The following is a 20,380-nucleotide window of genomic DNA, read 5'->3' as shown; positions in this document are numbered from 1 at the left end:
CTGTAGGTGACAGGTACTCACCATATGGCCCTCGGACTGATAGGCCATGTAGGATGTATTTGCTGCCTTTTTTAGTGCAGAGTTGTGCAGCATTCTTGGTTTCCTACTTAATTCCTTCTGTAAGGAGATGTCTGGTTAGACGGTATAGAACCCACAGCCTGTTTTCTTCACATTGCGTAACGGGAAGAAGGGGAATGAGTAGGATTTAAGTTGAATCATATACAAAGAGGAGGTAGGATTTATGGCCTGTAGTGTTTCCTACCCCCTTCTCTCTTCCCCAAGGTGGTACCTTCCCCACAGTTAAGATCCCTCCCTTATTCAGCCCAGCTACTGGGCCTTTCCCTGCCTCGTTCCTCTTGTTTCCCAGCACTGCTCTCTTCCTTCCAACTGCAGTCACAGGATTGAGGGAAAGGGGCCGTGGGAAGTCTGTCTGCTCTCCCTTCCCCTCCACAGCTGCAGCATTAATGCAGTATCTGCACCTGGTCTTCAGTGAGTAACGACATATCTCTCAGGGGAAAGAGAGTGTGGATGTTGTGGGATCTGAATTATAGGATAAAAACTTTAATCAGTAGCGTAACACACATTAATGGAATTAAGTAGAGTTTTAATTCCAGAGTTAATGATCCCTGTTAATTCATCTTTGTGAAATTTCTCTGTGATTTGTTTTTCCTTCAGAAAATTACAAAATTATAGGTATCTGAATTGCTGTTAATATTTTATTCCTTTGACTCAAAGGTGGCTGAAAGAGCGCTCTATTATTGGAATAACGAATACATCATGAGTTTGATAGAGGAGAATTCAAATGTTATACTTCCCATCATGTTTTCCAGCCTTTATAGGATTTCTAAAGAGCACTGGAATCCGTAAGTTTTTGCCATTACTTTTTACCTTACTATTTGACATACTGCTGATAAACTTCAGGAGTGTCTGCTGAAGAACATCTGAACAGGAGAGATCCAGATTCGAAGCTGGCATGAGCAGGTGCAACTCCGTTAATGCCAATATAAATTAGTCTATACTTGAGCTTGTCTCAAAATGTTTTTAATTATCTGGTATGTGTACAAAAATTAGTACTTTATGGGATAAAAATAGACCTTTTCACAAGTTGGAAAAAAGAGAAATTAGATGGTACATTGTTATTGAAGATAAAGTGTTGCTCATCAAGCATTTCTCCTACACAGTTTTTTGTAAACTGGTTAACGTCTTAAGCCTGGTCGTAAATTGTCTAGAAGGATATTGCTTGGCGTTAATAAAGCTTTGTGGCTGTATCATGGATGATGCAGATAGCTCTGGCAGACCTCTGGTACTAACATTTTCTCTAAACATCTGTGAAGCGTATAGACATCAATATGTTCTTAGGTTGGGTTGTTTTTTCTAGATTTATTTAAATATTTAAGTACACATAATAATAGAGTAATTGATACATGTTGATATCCTGTTAATTTGGAAATTTTATTTTTAAAGTGAATGATCTAGTAGAAAGTGTTTTCATGGAAAATACTGTTACAGTTAAATGCTATGTATTCTACACTTTAGTTGAAAAGTGGTTACCGTTTAGTGAACCCAGTATTTTTAATGGTCTGTGCTACGTTCACATCCCAGTTGGTTTAAGACCTTATGGTAAAGTATTTGTAAAATATTTCATCTTTAAAAACATCGGTGTTTTTGTTCTGTGTCTAGCCAAACATCAAATTTATGTGCTTTTGGGACAAATCTAATGCCACTGGAAAGCTTCTGTAACTAACAGTGGTCACAAAAAGACACTTTCCATGGCATAGTGATGCATTACTAGTCTCCAACCTGCCTGTGCTTCTGCCCAGCCTTTTGTACTATGCACTGGGATGCTTCTGGTGATGAGAGTGTTCCAGTATCCCAGTTCTCAGAGTTTTCATACCCACAGGAATGTTGTACCTTTGACACACAAGCCAGGCTAAAATACATGTAAAATAAAGAAGGTATTTGAAGAATTTATATATTTATAAGAACATTTTTGAAAGCAGGCAACAAAAACGAAAGTTTATTGAAAGAGGTGAATGATCGACGTGGGGGAGTGTGGGAAATGGCACATAGCTTCTCTGCTATATAGCTTTGCTCCAAAGGGTCCTGGCACCTGTAATGCTGATTCGCTGCCTCCTGGCTGAAGAGCTGTTTCTTGAGCAGCCCTGTGTCGGAATACGACAACCATAGTAGTGGATCAGGAACTGGGATCCCTTGATTAATATTCTGTTCCAAATTATTTGAAAATTTTTTAGATTTGTTTCTTTCCTTTCTCCCTTTTCAGTTCCTTTGTTCTTTCTTTATCTTCAACTCTGCCAGAAAGGAATTTTGACCTCTAGATAATCAGACTGTTGGCAGACCCATCTTATTTTGGGAATTGCACTGTATTTTAGGTCAGTTATCCATTCAGATGGTATAAAGGAGTAAACGGATTCTCCCTTTTTTTGAACTTTTGTGAGACAGAATGCCTTTGAATTACTATTATTATTATATATAATTTCTTCCTGTATGAACAGATGATGCTTGTCATGTTTTATGCAGTCAAGCAACTTGAATTCAGATTAGCAGTGGTGCGTTGGCTCTTGGGTAAGGTCAGGAACAGCCATAAGTAAAGTAGGCAGAGGTTTATAGAGATACATCTATATATATAGATATATAGATACTATATATATTCTCTCTATATATACATACACGAAGTTTTACACAGATACTGCAGCGTTCATCTGAAGAACTTGTGGGTTTTTAAGAGTTTTTTGCTGTACCAGACTGAAAATGAATATCAAATGTACAAGAAAATCACTCTTGAAATGCAGCCTTGTGTTTTGCATAGATGCACTGAATATTCAGCTTAATAGAAAAATCATAAGGAAATGTGAATCACTCCCATTTTATGTTTAAATTCTGTTCCTTCTGTCAGCATTGATGATTTGAATCCCTGGAGTTGCATTCAAAATTGCTCCACAGCATGAGGGAAGAGTCTGTAGTTATATGTAATAGCTTTCTGTTGTTACCTTTTACCCTAGAGTTTTGGTTTGCTCCATTTAAGTAGTCAGTAGAGACATGAAAGCTGATTCTCACCTTTAAATATGTTAATTAAAAGTAGTTTCACTGAAATAAAAAAAATTACATTATCAGACTTGCAAGATCAGAATTGGTTGCAGAAATGCCAGTAAGAGAAGACATTTTTATTTCACGTTTGATTTCACCTGAAGCTAATAGACTCCTTTTTTCTTTTTTCATGTTTCACAGGGCTATTGTGGCTTTAGTCTACAATGTGTTGAAGGCATTTATGGAAATGAACAGCACCATGTTTGATGAGCTGACAGCCACTTACAAGTCAGATCGTCAGCGGTAACTTTTTAAAGCTTTTTTTTGTCAGCTGTGCATAAGGCCTGCTGTTTAGTTTTTCCCTTACACTCAGATGCAATTGCGTAATCTCACACGTAATACACGTAATGCTTTATTTCCCCCACTGCATGCTCTTTAGCCTTCTCTTTGTGAGATACAACATCATAGCATGTGCAGGTTGTTCTTTACCCTTATGAAATACGGTATCCATTGCATTGCTTGGGAATCCACATTCCTCATGGAATTTCTTTTGATGCTACATTCCAAAAGACTTAAATGTATCAAGATCTACAATAATAAAAGAAAAACAAGGGTTTAAAGATAACACTTTGCTTAAAGACTTCAGAGAAGTGTCACTGAGGTTTGGAAAGAGACATGAGGGAAAACCCTAAGGTTTGATATTCCGAATGACTGTTCCTATGCTAGATATGATCTTAAAGCAAAGAGGCATCTCTCAATCCTTTAATTTCTTATTCTGAGCTCTTGCTGTATCCGAGTCTTTTAGCATGCAGGATCCATTAGATACACCATTCATACAATCATTAGTTCAACCCTAGTAAAATGCTTTTTGTCTTTTCTCCTGTTTTCCTTAATCTTCATTTTCCAATTAGAGTGCAGCATCTTTTCTCAAAAGTTTCAGCTTATCCAAAGTGTAAGGCTGAAAAAAATGAGGAAACTTCAGGAACTCTGAACAATTTGTAACTTGATTTCAGTCATACCTTTGCTGTGATTCAGGGTTCCCCCAAGCGAAGCAAAGAGTATTATATGTTGTTAGACCTGGTTAGGTTAGTGCAGTCTCTGAAGGCACTTGGGGGCCATACTTTTTGAATTGTGTGATTGGAGTCGCACTGTCATTTTGTTCTGCTTCATTGTTGTAAAATACAAAGTTTTATACACACACAAAAAAAATCTACAATTAACAGATTAGTTCATTAATACGGTGTTTTAGAGACTTAAATCTGTATTTGAGCTGAGATGCTAGATGAATTCTCATAAGTGTTGATAAATAAGGCTCAGTCTGCTAGGGTAGCTGAGACAACACTGCCTGCTTTTCTGGCAGGAAAGACAGAGAAGCTTAGGACTGGTCACCTAATCCAGGCACTTACTGAGGGACCTCAGTGGCTTGAATAAATTTGTGATTGCACTTTTGCCCTGAAGATGAGGAACTCTGCTCTTACCAGGACTGGCCACTGTAGTAGTTTGTCCTGTGTCTGGATAATGGGTGAGGTTTATTGACTGTGAGTGGGACAAAGAATTTCTCTTGCACCCACTGATGTTGCATCTCCTATCAAGGCTGGTGCTGACCATTTCACCATTTTTATTTACTACTTACCATTTTAAAACACATAAATACCTGGATGTATAAACTGGGATATTTACCTTAACGTTTACAGCAAATGTTCAGCATCTTAATAAAAGCGCACACCAGAACTGCTACCAAAAAGGGTAGCTTTGATATCACTTAAAGCTTGAGGAGAAATATGTGCAATATTAATGAGTATGATAGGTCAAATAGATAAGTTGGATGAGGTGATCATCCTCACAGAGTCTTTTAGGTAAGCAGGTATGTATTTCATAATGATTAGAAGAGAAATATCTGGTAAGTAGCCTGAAAATGTTAAGCTATTTCACTGATACTTAATTTTTAAACACTTTCTAGTGACATTGTTTTTCGGGGATTTATCTGAAAGTTGTTTGTATTTTTTTATATGTTTAAAATACTCTTGGGAAATTAAAATTTCAAATAAATAAGCCAGACGTTGGTACTTTGACCAAACCAAGATGTGTGGGAACGTTTCTAATCTGCTGAAATATTTTTCAAGAATTCTCTAATGCGACTGGCAGAGAATCTGTATCTCTATAATTGTTAGATTTCCATTTTGTCTCAACCTACAAGGTGATGCAATAGAAAGTGAAAGCATTTTGTACGTGCAATGTCAAGGAGATTTATTCAGAGTAAGGTATGGCAGAGACAGGAAATGTAGAAAGCAAATAATGCAGGAAAATAAAGTGTTATGTTAGATGTTTAATTTTATGAAATCAGCCATTAAAGTCCATCCTTAAAGCAAATGCTACATAGATCTTGTAGGAATTTGGTAATGAAAAAGAGTAAATGACTGAACAAAAGGCATGTCTTGTAGCTTGAACTTTCCCTTGGCTGGTACCTAAGCTATGTGAAAGCCACCAGACAGTGTAAGTAAGAGCAGTGATTCTGAAAGAATAAGAGAATGCTTGTTCTAGGAAGTGGCTTGTATTTATAAGATTAAAAAAAAACCTTGCTTAAATAAATAAATACATTTGAAAATAATTAAATGCGAGTTAGTCCTAAAATGTTCTATTTTTATAATCATGATATATTTGTTCCATAATAAAAGTCCACTGTATTTTTTTCTTCTGCATTACAAATTAGTATCTGTGAACACTGTCACTTTGTTCAGCTTACATTTTTTATGTTCTTTTCGTGTTGCTTTGTTTAGTGATATTTATGTAGGTAAGGAAAAGAAAAAGAAAAGAAGAAAAATATTTTTAAAAAGTAGATATATATTAGGAAAATTGCACTTGGGTTCAGCAAAATTAGTGCTGCTGATTAGTGTCAACTATATATTTTTTAACATAAATATTCTACAGTCTTCTCTCCTTCTGACTCTTTGTTTTATTTCATCTGTCAGTGAGAAGAAGAAAGAGAAAGAGCGCGAAGAACTGTGGAAAAAACTGGAGGATTTGGAATTAAAGAGAGGTCTTAGACGTGATGGAATAATTCCAACTTAACAAAAAAACAAAACAACATTATTAACCTGTGGAGTCACACATTTATGTAGTAGAAGATGGAGCAACAGTTTTCTGTATTGTGCAACTTTACAGTAGATTTCACATTTGTTTCATTATTACAACAGCACTGTATATACCTGTCTCTAAGTAAAGGAAAAAAATAAGGACTTTAATCCAAAGTTTGGACAGCAGATGGACTTCTCAGAACTTTGCAAACATAGTCATTGTTTTAACCCTTCTTTAAAACCAGTCTTCAAAGATCTGTTGATGAAAATTGCGATGTCAAATTCCATTGTCCGGACCTGTTCCTTATTTATCGTTAGCAGAGAGTATAATACAACTTTCAAATGTGAACAATCTTAAAATTTAGCTTGTCTTTCTGCTAAACTGTTAAGTGTATTTATAGTAAAAGAGAAAAAAGACTGTCATTTTCTTATGAGTTTGTGTAACATCCTCCTTCTCTGGATAACTTTACTGTAATTTGACTTTTTTTCCTTTTGCACATCTTCATAAGTTGAATGTCCATTCAGATCAGGGCCGTGAAAAACAGAGGTCCTGAATAAAAGTTTTGTTTACTGGTGTGAGCATTTTTTTAGTACCAGGCTGTTTCTGGTGCTTCCTTAATTTGAACATTAGGAGTTAAAAAACAAGTAGGTGATAAACATAGTAGGAAAGGGAGCTTTGGATTCATGCACCTATTTATTGCAAATTCAAATTAGTGTCAGTGTCCACAATCCTTTAAAAATGGGCAATGGTAACACCCTGGACTTCAGTACCTAACCAGTATTAGCGATATGGCATTGGACACACATACCGGAGTTGTTTTAGAAATACTAATTGCTAAATTATTTCAGTAATTTTTTATTGGTGGACCATTTCAAAAGACTAAAGACAAACGCTAAACAGTGCAAGCATGAAATTGATCTCCAGTGGTCGTGTATCTAATTGGAAGTTGAGTTGAGATAGCAGTTTGGACCGTTTGGAGTTGTTGCCTTACTTTTTAATATGTATTTATAAAGTGTTCCAGCAGAAGAGGATGTAGCCTCTGAGAAACATACTATAGTGTTTTTGTGGTTCTAGTACTATCTACTACTCATCACAGTACCAGCCCTATGGTCTTAGCTGGAAAGGATTCTGGATAATATACTTCTGCATTCTCATCTGGATGCTCATTCCTAACTACTGTATTTGTTACCAAAAGTGGTTCTACAAATGCTACTGAAAAAAATTCTGGAAATCCTAATGTTCTGAGTATTAATAATAAAGTTTAAAATGCTTTTATATCAAAGGTGCATTGTGACCAAATTGTTTAAAACAAAAGAAAAAAAAATACAAAAACAAAGAAGAGGGCTGTATTATAAGTATACATTATTGGCTATCTGCTTTGTATTTGAAAGTGGAATCTTACATCTTTGGTAGGTAAAATGCTGATAAGACTTATGTACAGTATATATTTAGCTAATGCAGTTGCATTATTATATACCAAAAGGTATGTATTTCAGGATTTTTCTCCAGGATGCTGTTGAACTGTTACAGACATACGACAACAGTGAATTGATAATCCTAAACCATCAATCCAGCAGTATTTACAGTATAAAACTAAATTGATGTTCATGAGTCTTTGTGATAGTTGCAAACATGAATTTATGACCTGTTGCCATTGGTAGAAATACAGTATAAATACAAGCTTGTATATTTTTCTTCCTACCATTTAAATATACAGTAGGATTTGAAGTTTTCTTGTTTTCAGGCACGGAAAAGAGGTAAAAAAGAATTCCCTCCTAGACTACTGACTGTTTCAGGATTATCAGGTCACAGTTTGTACTCCTGGGTCTGTGCACACAGATGTTGTGAATGCAATGATTTTGTAAAAACTTGACACTGCTAATTCTGGAAGAAAAAGTGGAACTAGTCATATGCAACACCAAACACAACATGGTTTAATGGGATTAATATGAGCTTCTTTTAAGACACTGACTGGGACGCAATGTAAATTAGGCAGTTACTGTCATAGTTGAAACATTTTATTTTAAAGTGCTGAAGAAAAGGTGCAAGCTGAAATACTGAAGATTAAATAAATTTATAACAGATCATGTCCCTTAGCCCATTGATTTTGACAGTCTTTTATTTCTGTTACCAAAAAAGTGTTTGCTAGTGTGATTTCTGTGTGAAACGATCATGCTTTACAAGAGGGTGGACTTAAACTCATGCTCAAAGACTATGTTAAATTGTGAAAACCTGAGATAAAACAGAGGATAAAAGATTAATATTTCCACCTGGTGGAGTAAAAACACAGCAGTGTGAAATTAGAAAAAGCACCTTGTCCTGTACTTAGAGTTTAGGTGAGTGTTGTTTGTTCATAGCTATTTTTGGTTTTGCCATGACATTTTGGTATTGATCATACAAAACTGATGAGAACCTGATGGGTTGCAATATTTTGTTACCTCTGATGTTACCTCTGATGTGGGGATAGTGGGGGGTATCTAAAGTTTATAGATGATTTATCACTTCCAAGAAGGAACATTTCTTTAAAGCGAATGAGACGATGTGATATTAGTCACTTGACTCTAAAAGGCTGATACGACACTAGGTTGCACTGTGCGATGTACGTGGAGAAGCACTTGCCACAATGATACGGCCGTACCCCCGGGATCCACTGTTTGCCGCAATCCACATGCGATGTCCTGCCGCTCTGCAGAGCTCCCGTTGCTGTCAGTTGGAGTTGTAGGCAAAGAAGAAGGCAGCTTATGGGCCCAAGTGTGATCAGTGCGTCTATTTAATTATGCTTTCGTTTGCTTCTTGAATTCCAGAAACTACCTTTATTTGTGTAAATGTTTTTATTAACTGCTCGTACAGCAGTTGTTGGGTGGTCGCTCGTGTCCTGTACCATATTGGTTTCAGGAGAAAGGATTGAATGCTCTCTGGTAAAGGGAAAGAGCTGCATTTTCAATGCTAGGGCATTGCATCAGGTCATGGGGATAGAACAACTGTAAAAGTAAAGTTCCTCTCATATACTTCAAATTGAGCACACATTGCTTTCTTCATCTTGCAAGTCTCGCTGACTGTTTTCCTTTCATTGCTTTTGAGTGGTTTTTGTCTCTCTTCCAAAGGTTGGAATGCTTTAAATAGAAGTATTCTAGTGCCATTGGAGCATTCACTAGCAGGGTTACAGTAAATTGAATCTTGGTTTTGTTAGCATAAATAAAAGGATTTAGTTTACTTTTTTATCTCCTCCTATATATGGAAAAATCGAGGGTGTTTGAGCCAAGAATTGCTTGAGTAAGAAATGCAGCAGCTGTACTTACATTATACATGCGTAAGTACAGCCTCAGGCGCTCTCACTCTATGGAAAGGAAAATCTATTAGGAGCTTTAAAAACCTGTTGGTTTGTGAGGAGGGGGAAAGACTGGATTCATCTCCCCCCCCCCAATAAAACTGAAAGAGTTTGCTTTTAGTTCTGTCTTGAAAAACAAAGATGGCCTTTTCCCTTCATTGTGTAAAAATATCATCCCAAAGCAGTTGCCCTAAACAAGACAAAGGTGACAACGTGCAAGATCGAAGAATGTTTTTATTTACACGTGGCTTTTTTTGTTTTGCTCACCTCCTTCCCTCAGCAGCTCTGCAGGGAGCCACGAGTTCGTTTTTCTAGTTGCTATGTGCAGCAGATTTTGTATAGCCTTGTTTTTCATTTTGAAGTCTATGAAACAGTATCTTGAAACAGAACGGAATTGGTTTTGATGGAAAACTTTTATCCAAGTGTTGCTTCGCATCCACAGAAGCACACGCTTTTTATCATGACCTCTCTGAATACAAGCTTTTGTTATTTGGATCACTTACTGTAAATATGTTGTATTCATAACCTCATGTAACAATGAGGAGTTTTCAAATATAAATAGTACTGATACATTTGTTGTTGTCCTATTTTTGGCTGTAGTATAGCGAATGATCTGTCATGCTTTTTGTTCCAGGATTAGCATTAGATTCATAGATCTTAATATTTTAGCATTTCATTGTTTAAGCAGGAGAGGGCAGCAGAAGTTCATTTTTCCCCATAGGAATGCTCTGGTCCATTACTGTTTTTAAACTTAGGTGCATTTAACTATCTGTGGGTAGGGGGGAAAAATGAAACATTTTTTATATATATTAAAAGGTGCATATGAAAATATATAGACTGGTCCAACCAGACTGTGAAAATGTCTTCTACTCTACATTGAAGTCATAAGAAAAGAAAATTACCTTCCACATCTGGATAAAGTACAAGCAGGTCTTAAGCTCTTGGATTCAAATGTCATTCTTTGGAAATAGTTTACTTTCTTAAAAATGGTATCAAAGAAACTCGAACTCAATGGTGCTCCCAGCTATAAATGTGTAATCTTCCTCTTTTGCACATGCTCAAGAGGCTCTGTACTGTGGGTGCATCTAAATAAAGAAGCAATGAAGTGTTTTCCAGGTGCTTGGCTTTTTTTTCCACCTTCTCCCATCTAAACTCCATGTATCTTTTCGACAGCGAACCTCAGCCATCAGATATCCATTCGCATGTAGTAAATGTAAGGATACTTGTGTTAAGAAAAAAAAAAACATACCCAAACAATGAGGTGGTAATTTAAGTTTTTGCCAGAATTACCGTAATAAATGCCAAGTTTTCATGAAGTTTATTTTTTTTAAAGGTCCTCTCATGATGGTGAGCATCTTCGTACTGCACACAACCACGCCTGTGAGGGAGGTAAAGAACAGTGGGTACAGAGAGAGGCATTAGATCCACCCCGTGTTCTTTATAAACCCTTTGGGCCTTATGCTGTGCAGCTGGTGAAGGAAATTGGTCCTTTATAGCATCATTCCTTTGCAGTCCTCGTGATACTCTGCCTTGCAGTTTGGAAACGAAGAGAAAGGCTTAAGATGGGTCAGTACGTAGGAAACACCCTCTGGAGAGAACGACGGATAGAGCCTGGTAAGGGGCAGTGATGGTGAGCAGCTGTAGCGCAAGCACGGTAGATACAGATGCTGCAATAAAGCTGGAGACAAGATGTGTCAAACATCCACTTCTGGTTTTAAAAATGTTGGTGTCCTATGTGAGTTATTGCAGTAACCTAATTCTTAAAAATTCTTTCCATTTTGAACTTTTCCAAATTAAATTTTCAGCAGTTGGATCTCGTGTGCCTTTGTTAGAAGAGCTCATTATCACAGATCTCTTTAAATATCGTAAGACAAGAGTTGGATCACTTAACAACCTCTGGTCTCTACTTTCTTACTGCAAGGCAACTATTTTCCAAAGAATATAAAAGGAGAGCATGCAGTAAGTTGGCCTTTAGGGTAGGATTTGTCTTCAGTACTTGCAAGTTAGAAAACGTCCTTTAAAGGATTGGAGTTAAACACTTGAATTAGTTTCCTACTTTTGGTAATGGTAATTGCTTTGCTAGTTCTTAATTTTTGTCTTTCAGGAATGTTTTTGTTTCTCATGCAATAGCAGAACTCCTAGTTTGTATTACATGAAGTGTGGACCCCAGATCACAAGTCTGTGGCCTACAAAACAGTTTTGTGTGCAGGTAAAGTCTGTTCCCAAGTCTGTATTCAATTATTTCTTCAATGTACACTAAAGCAGTAGCCTGGGTGTTGAACTAGAAACTGATACAAGGTCTTGCATTATGAGTTCAGAGCTATCTATTTGTTTTAAATATTAAATGCTGATCCCAAAGCGAATTTCCTCAGTTGGTTAGGAAATACCTTGAAAGAAAGTGTACTAACCCACTGTGAGTAGTGACTGCAGGCTTTTCTGGAAGTCTCCATCATATGAAAAATTGTTACTCTGAAATGTTATCTTTTGCTATTTTTCTGTTTAGTCACACCCCGCCCCCCATTCATTTTGTCTATTCAGTGTGTCGTTCACCCCCCGATATCACTGAAGGTGTGAGAAGTTAGGGATCACTCAGGAAGGATGGAAAGTTTGTGATACATGTAAAGAAATACGCAGTTTGTATTGCTTCATGGTGGCTCATACCTTTGGTGCGCACTTGAAAACATCTGGGAACTTCTCTTGCGTTGTGCCTGAATCTGGGAAGGTCTTCCAAAAAAAGAATAAGAATGGGCTATTCTATACAGCTGCTGAATCTTGTTTTTGAAATTCTTTGTCACCACCTGGGACAAGTTTTTGCACAAAACCTCTGCACTTCCCTGGCAGAGGAAGCAGCAAGCTGAGGGGCAGCGCTTGCAGAGCGGCCGGCTGCTGGCACGGTGCGCTGAGGATGCGGCTGCCAGCCGACGCGGGGCGAAGCTCCATTCCACTGACAGCAAGGGAGGAAAGGCGCTGTGTTTGTACAAGGGTGCGTGCAGACCTCCGGCAACAAGCAGCAGAGGTTACCTGCAAACCTTGTTTGAAGCTCTCTTCAGTGGTGCCCAGCGACAGGACAAGGGGCACAAACTGAAGCATAGGAAGTTCCGTCTGAACATGAGGGAGAACTTCTTCCCTCTGAGGGTGACGGAGCCCTGGCACAGGCTGCCCAGGGAGGTGGTGGAGTCTCCTTCTCTGGAAATATTCAAGACCTGCCTGGACAAGGTCCTGTGCAGCCTACTGTAGGTGACCCTGCTTTGGTAGGGGGGTTGGACTAGATGACCCACAGAGGTCCCTTCCAACCCCGACCATTCTGTGATTCTGTGAAAACACTCGCTTGATTTCTGAAGCAAGGAAATGTGGAATTCAGACAGTGGTAACTGGTTTATTAGTCCACAGACTATTTCACAAACACAGAGGGATATTATCGCTGTTTGCTGTCCATGACACTCATCAGACAGTGATCACATGGTTAGTGACTATGCATTAGGCTTTGAATGTCATTTCTGGCCAGGCAAAAATTGCTCTTGGGGGTACAAAGGAAAGAATATTTCCTACCGTAGTGAGGTGCCCCACACCGCCCTGCTTTCTCCTCGTGCTGTGGAGTGATGGCAGCCTCCTGCAGCTAGGCTCTGCAAACACTTGAATTTAAGCAAAATTTGTTGTTCTATTCAAAATTGTCACAAGGGGGACAGGATAGGTGACTATGGACCAGTGGGTATTTTAGGCTTATCCAAGCAAATGCCCTTCCACGTGGTTAGCTGAAGAACTGCATTATTTTGAGAGGTCCTGCACAGCCTTCTCTCACCAGACCTCGCAATGTAACTCTGCTTTAGCAGAAACTGTGTAGAAGCTTTTTCTCCAGATGAAATTCTATTTCTATAATGACCTTCAATCTATTAAATCTCTCGAAAATTTCCAATACGAATCCTTAAAAGACCACTCCCCTGCTTCAAATCCCATGGCTATCTATTTGGTTATTCAGAGCTTGTTGGTAAAGTGCTTTGAAAATATTGAAATTGATAAATTTGCTCCAATATTTAGAAATGTTTCTGCAATAAATGCAACAGAACAGCTCAAGATGTAGGAGATAAGGGCTTTGATTTGACACCCTAATGCATGATCACCGAGGGAGTGATTTTTTTTTCCTCCCCTTTTTCTTCCCCCATGACCCGTTTCTGTTTTCTCTTGCTCTAGAGCTAATTCTGCTGATGGTAAATTTGAATATGTGCCACACAGAAGCCAAATGCGAGAAAAATGGAGCTGCTTTCAAAAGCTCTGCTTCCAGAGAAGGTCCCTGTAAGTCCCCCTTACAGAACACCCTCATGTCCTCCTCTGTGCCTGGAAATCGGTGTCCAGTCGCCCCTGAAGCTCCAAGGGATGTAATGCCTTAATTTAGGGGTATCTGTGATCAATCCTGCAAAAATCAGATCCTCACAGGCTGCGTAAGCCTTTTTGATTCTTCTGCAAATACAGTTTAGACAGGGCAAGCGGGTGTAAGAATTCGTGATTGTTTGTAGGTTTTTGTCAGAATCCGAGAGGGCAAAAGTGGCTCCTTGTCCCATGGCATTTTAGTCCATTGACTTTTTCAACTTTTTTGACTTTTTTCTCTGAATTGTCATCTTTTTTTGTCGCAATGAGTGTGTGTTGGTGACTTTCTATGCAGTCCAAATGTGCTTTAGTCAAAGATCGAGCAGTTCCAGGAGCAACACAACTACGGAGGCTTGGCTTCCTGTGTCTCTCCTGTATGGCTTTGTAGGTACAGCTTGGAGGAGCCAGCTCTGAGGCACTGACTCCTCTGACACACAGCTGAACTTTACTGGGACAGAAGCTGCAGAGAGGAGAACTGCCAGCAGTCAGGTGCATGTGGCAAGGTAGCGTGGAATTTATTTCCTTAGGAAACTTCACCATAAAGGGATATTGGGCTCCTTGCCTGGGGGTTTGGAGAAGTGCTACTCCAACAGCAGCCCCCTGGTTTATATCAAGTGCTTCAGCTTGGTTGACCAAACCAAGAAGGGGCCCTAGCATTCACATGCAGGAGCACGGCATCTTGCAGAAGGTGTTGGGTATGTACAGAGTCCACCCTTTAGTTTGTTAATTCAGTGCCTAGGAAAGAAGACTAACTAAATTAGTCAGACTTTTAAGAACAGACACCCCATTTCTTTTTCCTCTTTAGTAGAGCGTAATTTATATCACTGCTAAATCTACCATCATAAACTGCTTTCTCTTTTCCTCTTCTAAATTACAAAACCAGTTTCAAATCATTGACAATGAAATGTGTGCAGTATATAACTTAATGGAACACTATACAACCTATTATTGGGATTTGAAATCTAATAATTAGATGTAAATGCTTGGATTAATTGTCTAGGAAAACAGTACCTATAAATAAGCCATTTAATGTCATACTGCTATTTTCTTTCGATCAGACTTCAATTAGTCACTGACGTAGGATATTCTGTTTTGTTTGCATCATTACTGCAGCAGGGAGTGTTAGCATGAAATCCAGATCCTGCAGTAAGAAATAACAACTCAGTTTCCAACGCGTAAGCTGTTGTTTCTGGATAAGCTTGAGTTCATGGGATGACTGTTTGACCAACCTTCATTCATTGTGGTAGGGTAGTTGCAAGGCAGAACTGGGATAAGTATCATATTTCGGTGCTTTATTGAAGAGTACAGAAACAGAAAAAAACAGATGAAAGGGAAACATTTGCCTTACAACAATCTTCCAGTAGCCCGGATGTGCAAAAGACAGGTAAGGCTTAGGAGCGGTGATTTCAAGCTTGCTATGGAAATACTAGCAGGCAGTTAAAACTGTGTGACCTTACTTCCATACTGTCTTGTGTCTGTCTGTGCTGCCTGACTTGGCAGTGGTTGAAGTCCCCCGAACCCATCTTTGAAATGTATTTTCCTTTACTTGAGTTATTTTCCATGTGTTTGCATTCTGTCATTCCCATCCATTGTTCTCATCGATTTGTTCATGATAATTCATTTTCCAAGTAACGTCTTACTGTCTGGACCTGTCTCTTTTCAGAGCTGGGGTGGTTATCTTTTTGCTGCAAGAAGAGGACTGGGCAGGTGAGAGGAGGAGAAGGGTTTCTGACATTCCGGTGCCGGTGGGATGGGAGTGTGGGCGATGGAGGGAGGACATACCTGCTCTGTACAGGTATGGTTCCTCCCTGCCCCAGGTCCTGGGGAGAGCGAGCCATGGGGTAACCCTCACTCACTCCCCCTGGGTTCCCCACTCCTTACATTTACCATCCCACAACACACTTCCCCCAGTGCCTCGGTGACTGGACACCTCCCGATCCCTTCTTGCCCCAACCCGGTACGTGCCATCTCTCATTCACAGTTTTTCTTTTCTTCCTCTTATCAGAGACCATCTTCCATCCCATCCCATCCCACCCTCTATCTGCTCCCTCAGGAGGCAACGCTTACTCCTTATTGCCAAATCCACTGCAGCCCCAGACTACATGCCTCTGACCTGGAGCTCACGTAGGCTCCCGTTGTTTTGTTTGACCCTGTTCCTCCTGCCCTCCAGAGCTCATACTCTCCTTAGCCACCCTTCTCTGGGATCCGCTGGCAGGTCGAGTCGCGCTTCTCGCCTGGCTCTTCTAGAAGAAATACATTCTTTCCTCTGCTAACATGAGAATGTGAAAGGCGTGGACATAGCAAGTCAGTAAAGACCCCAAATCAATCAGAAGCTTAGAGGGAAAGTTGTGTAGAAAAAAGCTGTGTGTTAGTTTGGGGCAGAATTCGGCCCTGTGCAGGAGAGGATTCTGTTTTAATCTCAGAAATAAACCCCATGTTTTTCTATCCATGGCTAAGTTTAAAAAAAGTGAATATTTTATTATTTTTACCTTGGGTGCACTCATACTTCCTTGAATTATGGAGATCATCCCTCTTCTAAGTACAGAAACATCGTGAGACAGATTAAGTACAGCTCTTCAGTAAACTGCAGGACTTAATTCTCTTCCTCCTGGAGTCAATGATCGAAGTCCGGTTGTTGTCACCAAAAGTGAAATAAGGATCTGCGAGGAGATTGGACAAATCTGGTGTGTCTAAATGGGAAACTGGTCAGTACTAACAGGAGTGATGTGCACTCATTTCCTCTTCCTGCAGTAAATTTATTCTACTAATATTATCTACTACTCTGTGTATATTAGCGGGGTGACCTCCAGAAAGTTTTTGTGGATCTGAGCTTCAGAGAGAATGTGCGATCCGATTTGCTTCCTGCCTGTCTTACAGTGATGCACCCATCAGCGCCAGAGGAACATTGAACGCATTTATGCCGCACTATTTGTGAACAGGACGTGAGCATGCAGTTAAACACTTGAGCACGTACGATAAAACCCAACCCCTTGATCTTAAGTAGAGACAGTTTTTCTAAGGCTGTCTAGACTCTATGTCTGCGTACAAAAGAATTTGGATATGAACAGGGCAGCATTGTTCAGAAGATGATATTCTGCTACTGGGGAAATTCAAAGGAGTTTTTTTGCTTTCAAGAGCAGGGAACTACCCTTTCCTGGTTAAGCTGTCGTTTCATGACCAGTGTTACTAAGACACTGTCTTTTCTCCTCTGAGACTCTCTATTACAATTACTTACCTAAAACATGCCTGTCTTGAGAAAAAACTCTTTACCTGGTCTCTGATGTGAGAACAAAATGGAAATTAATCAGTGTAACTTCACTTTCTTTGTCTGGAGAATACCAAATGCTTACAGCAGAGGTATTTTGTACAGACTGCAGTAAACATCAGTATGATGCTGAGAAGCAAGGTGCGTACGGTCTGATTTGGCACCCACTAACGGAAGCAGACTGACATTTTGTAGACCATGGAAGAAGCCAGCTTGCATGAAGTGCACTGCTCTGACCCACACCTGCAGAGGAGAAGGAACACTCGGGAAAAATGTGGGTTTGGAATGAGGTTTTAAAATTGGGAGAGCTACAATGAGGTGAAGAGGAAGACTAGGCAAAATCCGTTCCAACATTTATCTTCCTTCAGGGATGATCAGATGTTTAAGAAATGAGCGAACAGTCATTTTTGAACACGTCAAATCAGTCTACGTCCAGGTAAATGCTTTACTCCAGTCGCTCCAGTGTATCAGGGTAGGGTTGTCATAGCCATGTCAGTCAACAGCTGGGTCTGGATCTCTTGCTCTGGCTGCCTGTGCTGTTCTGGTGGTTGGATGCTATAGTTTTGTCTCACAGGCTTGCAATTTCTTGGGTGTGGATGAGCACTTTGCTGATGCAAGGTTTGTGTATCTGACATCTCCCCAGAAGTAGTCCAAATGAAATATCATGCCATATGATAGGAATTTGGAGGGAAGGGCACCCTGAAAGTTACCTGCCCTTCCCCTGTCTCCATAGGTGTGTGACTCCTTTCAGCTGACTTCTGTGTGGGGTTAAGAGAAGTTGGGGTCCTTCAGTGCTGATGGCAGGGTGACAGAAGGAGCGGGGAGCTGTATTTACTGCCTCCAGCCACCTCCCTCTCCCATGTGCCAGACAGGTTTGACAAAGGAGAGATTCTGAATAAAACCATCTCTGGGTGAAATGCCACGAGCCTCCTTTAGGCATGTATGAAGATTCAGTGCCCAGTGGCTTCAGTGATAAAACCCCCTTGACGATGATAACAAGACCAAACTTGGACTGTGGCTTGAAGTTCCGACATTCCTATGACATGGAGAATCCTTCTTATCCCAGAGTTGCCCTTGGGTCAGGCAGGGAGGCTGAGTGGGCAAGATCTTTGCAGCTCAGTCTAGAGTCACAGCCTGTTTCTATGTGTTAGAAAGAGGTTTGGGAAACCTTTGCATGGACAAAGTCCTGCACACGCAGCAAACAACTGAAATGGAGGAAAAGAACAGATTAACCAATTTTAATCAATATGTCAACACTGTGGCTCCTTGGATTAAAAAAAAAATGAGGTGATTTCTCAGTTGAAAAGACTGTGAAACTGTGATGTACAGAAGCTGTCATTGTCACTGATCTCTTTAGAGACACATCACTAGTTCTGCCAGAGTTCTCCATGCTGTGCAGAGAATATCATCCAAAGCAGGAATATTGCTATCTGTTGGACTGTGGCCCTCGGGTTGGGGGTAGTACCCGTGCCTTTTCAGCACCCTGGGGCCAATCTCTGCATTTCCGATAAGGAGCATAGGCCAGAATAGTTTTCCCCTTTCAGTGTCAGTGGAGGTTTGGCCATTGCTGAACTCTTGAAAATTTAACTGTTGTGTATGGCTCTAGAGTGATGCTAAAGGGTCATGGGCTCAGAAATTCAGTTCTGTACAGCTGGAGCCTGCAGGACATCTGATCCCTTCATACAGTCACCATTGATGCTAATTAAAGAGGGAAAACTTAACATGAATTTTCTACCCTTACATTTAGGGTCAAACCCAACATTTTATTATCTTTCCAGATTAATCTGTGAGTCATTTGTAATGCATTTTCTTTACAAAGCAACATCTGTATGTTGTGTTCTTTACATATCGAAGGGGTTCAGAGTCTTTTAGTATTTCAAGTTGAGTGGGAATCCCTGGGGTACAGTTTGGCACACTACTCTGAAAACATACCTTTCAGTCTTTCAACTGCTGGGTTGCAACTTAAATGGCTGATCGAGGATTTAAACAGCTGGATTTCAGCATCTGTTTGCCACATGCCAGCTGCCGGCAAAGCAAGAAATTATTATACTGGGCCATGATTTACAAATTTGACCTTTGAGCGTAAGAGGATACAGCAGACATGGTCAGAATCAAACACAGTATGCAGCCTTGTGGAGTATGAAACTTGCCTTGTTAGACTGTCAGATCTTTAAAAATTAATCTCTGGTTCAAAAGTGTCTTTAAATGACGAAAGCATTTTGTTTTTATCAGAATTTATCTGTCTTATCTAATTAAAGTAGACATAGTTTACAAAGACTGCTGAATATAAAACCTGCTTGAAGAAAAGCAGAGGTGTGTGGCAATAGAGCCATGAAATTGAATTTATGGTACTCTTTCGGTTAGTCTGTAGCGAATAATCCATATGCAGAAGACTACAGGCTCTGACCTGAACTTTCAGCTGAAGTAGAAAATTGTGATCTGCTGCTACTGTGATATCAGAAATTGTAAATAAGTTATAAATTCTAATGAGTGATGTGTTCCCAATGGCAGAGCTGTGTATGTATGTATCAACGAAATCCCGTGGTCAGGGCTGGAGTTGGCATTTCACAGGTCATGGCATGTGTGACAGCACAAATGATTTACTATGCAATAGGGTGCCTGCGGTTTGCTTGGCTTCTAATACTAGTTTTGAGATTGACTGTGACTAAGAGATTGTATTCAGGATTGTTTTATGACAGTTGTAAAAAAGGGAGGTGGTATATGTGCTCTCAGCATGGCCTCCAGTTCTTCTTTCACAAAGAACAGGCTTGGCTCTCCCCAGCTGTGCTACAGAGGAGTTAAAACGGAGACTACTGCAGAAAAGACATGATTGCAGTGAGACAGTTATGGTGATGTGGCCACGGCAGCAACGCTCATGGGTGAAAGGAGGAGCTTCATCATCTCTCGCTCTTCTTGTCTTCCTCCCCTGGTAATTCTTCAGTTGCTGACAAGTTGGTGACCCAAGATAGACAACAGCAAACTGGCAACCCTGTGGTCACCTAAGCTTTCTCTGTAAAGTTGCAGAGTTTGTTTCTCAGAGGCCTGCTGGAACCTGTTTTTCGTTATATCCTTGTGTCTCTGTGAGCCCTGCTGGTCCCATGACATGGGATGACTCTGCACCCATTAGGAGCTTGTTAAAATCGGAGGGAACAGGGTGAAGAACTTCAACTGGAAAGAGTCTGAGGACTCAAAGTGTTGACTGAGATCCACATTTTCCCAGGGGGTAAGAAGTTCAGGCTGGAAGATTTGGTTCTGTCTGCTGCTGAAACTTCTTGCCTGTTACTGTCTGGGTCTATGCTGTGCCA

General features: G+C 39.9%; 1 protein-coding gene across 4 annotated transcripts in view; it reads left to right on the top strand.

The window, feature by feature from the left end:
* Nucleotides 1-10,558, top strand: part of PPP2R5E (protein phosphatase 2 regulatory subunit B'epsilon) — a 77,576-nt gene extending 67,018 nt beyond the window's left edge. For 3 of the 4 annotated variants that reach the window (XM_075426835.1, XM_075426834.1, XM_075426837.1), the window contains 3 exons: nucleotides 736-863; nucleotides 3,247-3,348; nucleotides 6,015-10,558. In XM_075426835.1, the coding sequence (XP_075282950.1) occupies nucleotides 736-863; nucleotides 3,247-3,348; nucleotides 6,015-6,114 (330 nt within the window). In that variant the 3' untranslated portion in view covers nucleotides 6,115-10,558. The remainder of the gene's footprint in view (nucleotides 1-735; nucleotides 864-3,246; nucleotides 3,349-6,014) is intronic. The other variant, XM_075426836.1, reaches the window with a different exon arrangement.
* The last annotated feature ends 9,822 nt before the right edge of the window (nucleotides 10,559-20,380 follow it).

This window comes from Opisthocomus hoazin, chromosome 7, assembly GCF_030867145.1.
Source record: "Opisthocomus hoazin isolate bOpiHoa1 chromosome 7, bOpiHoa1.hap1, whole genome shotgun sequence".
Lineage (NCBI taxonomy): Eukaryota > Metazoa > Chordata > Aves > Opisthocomiformes > Opisthocomidae > Opisthocomus > Opisthocomus hoazin.
Note: the sequence above shows the minus strand (reverse complement) of the source record. Positions and strands in the feature narration are given on the sequence as shown.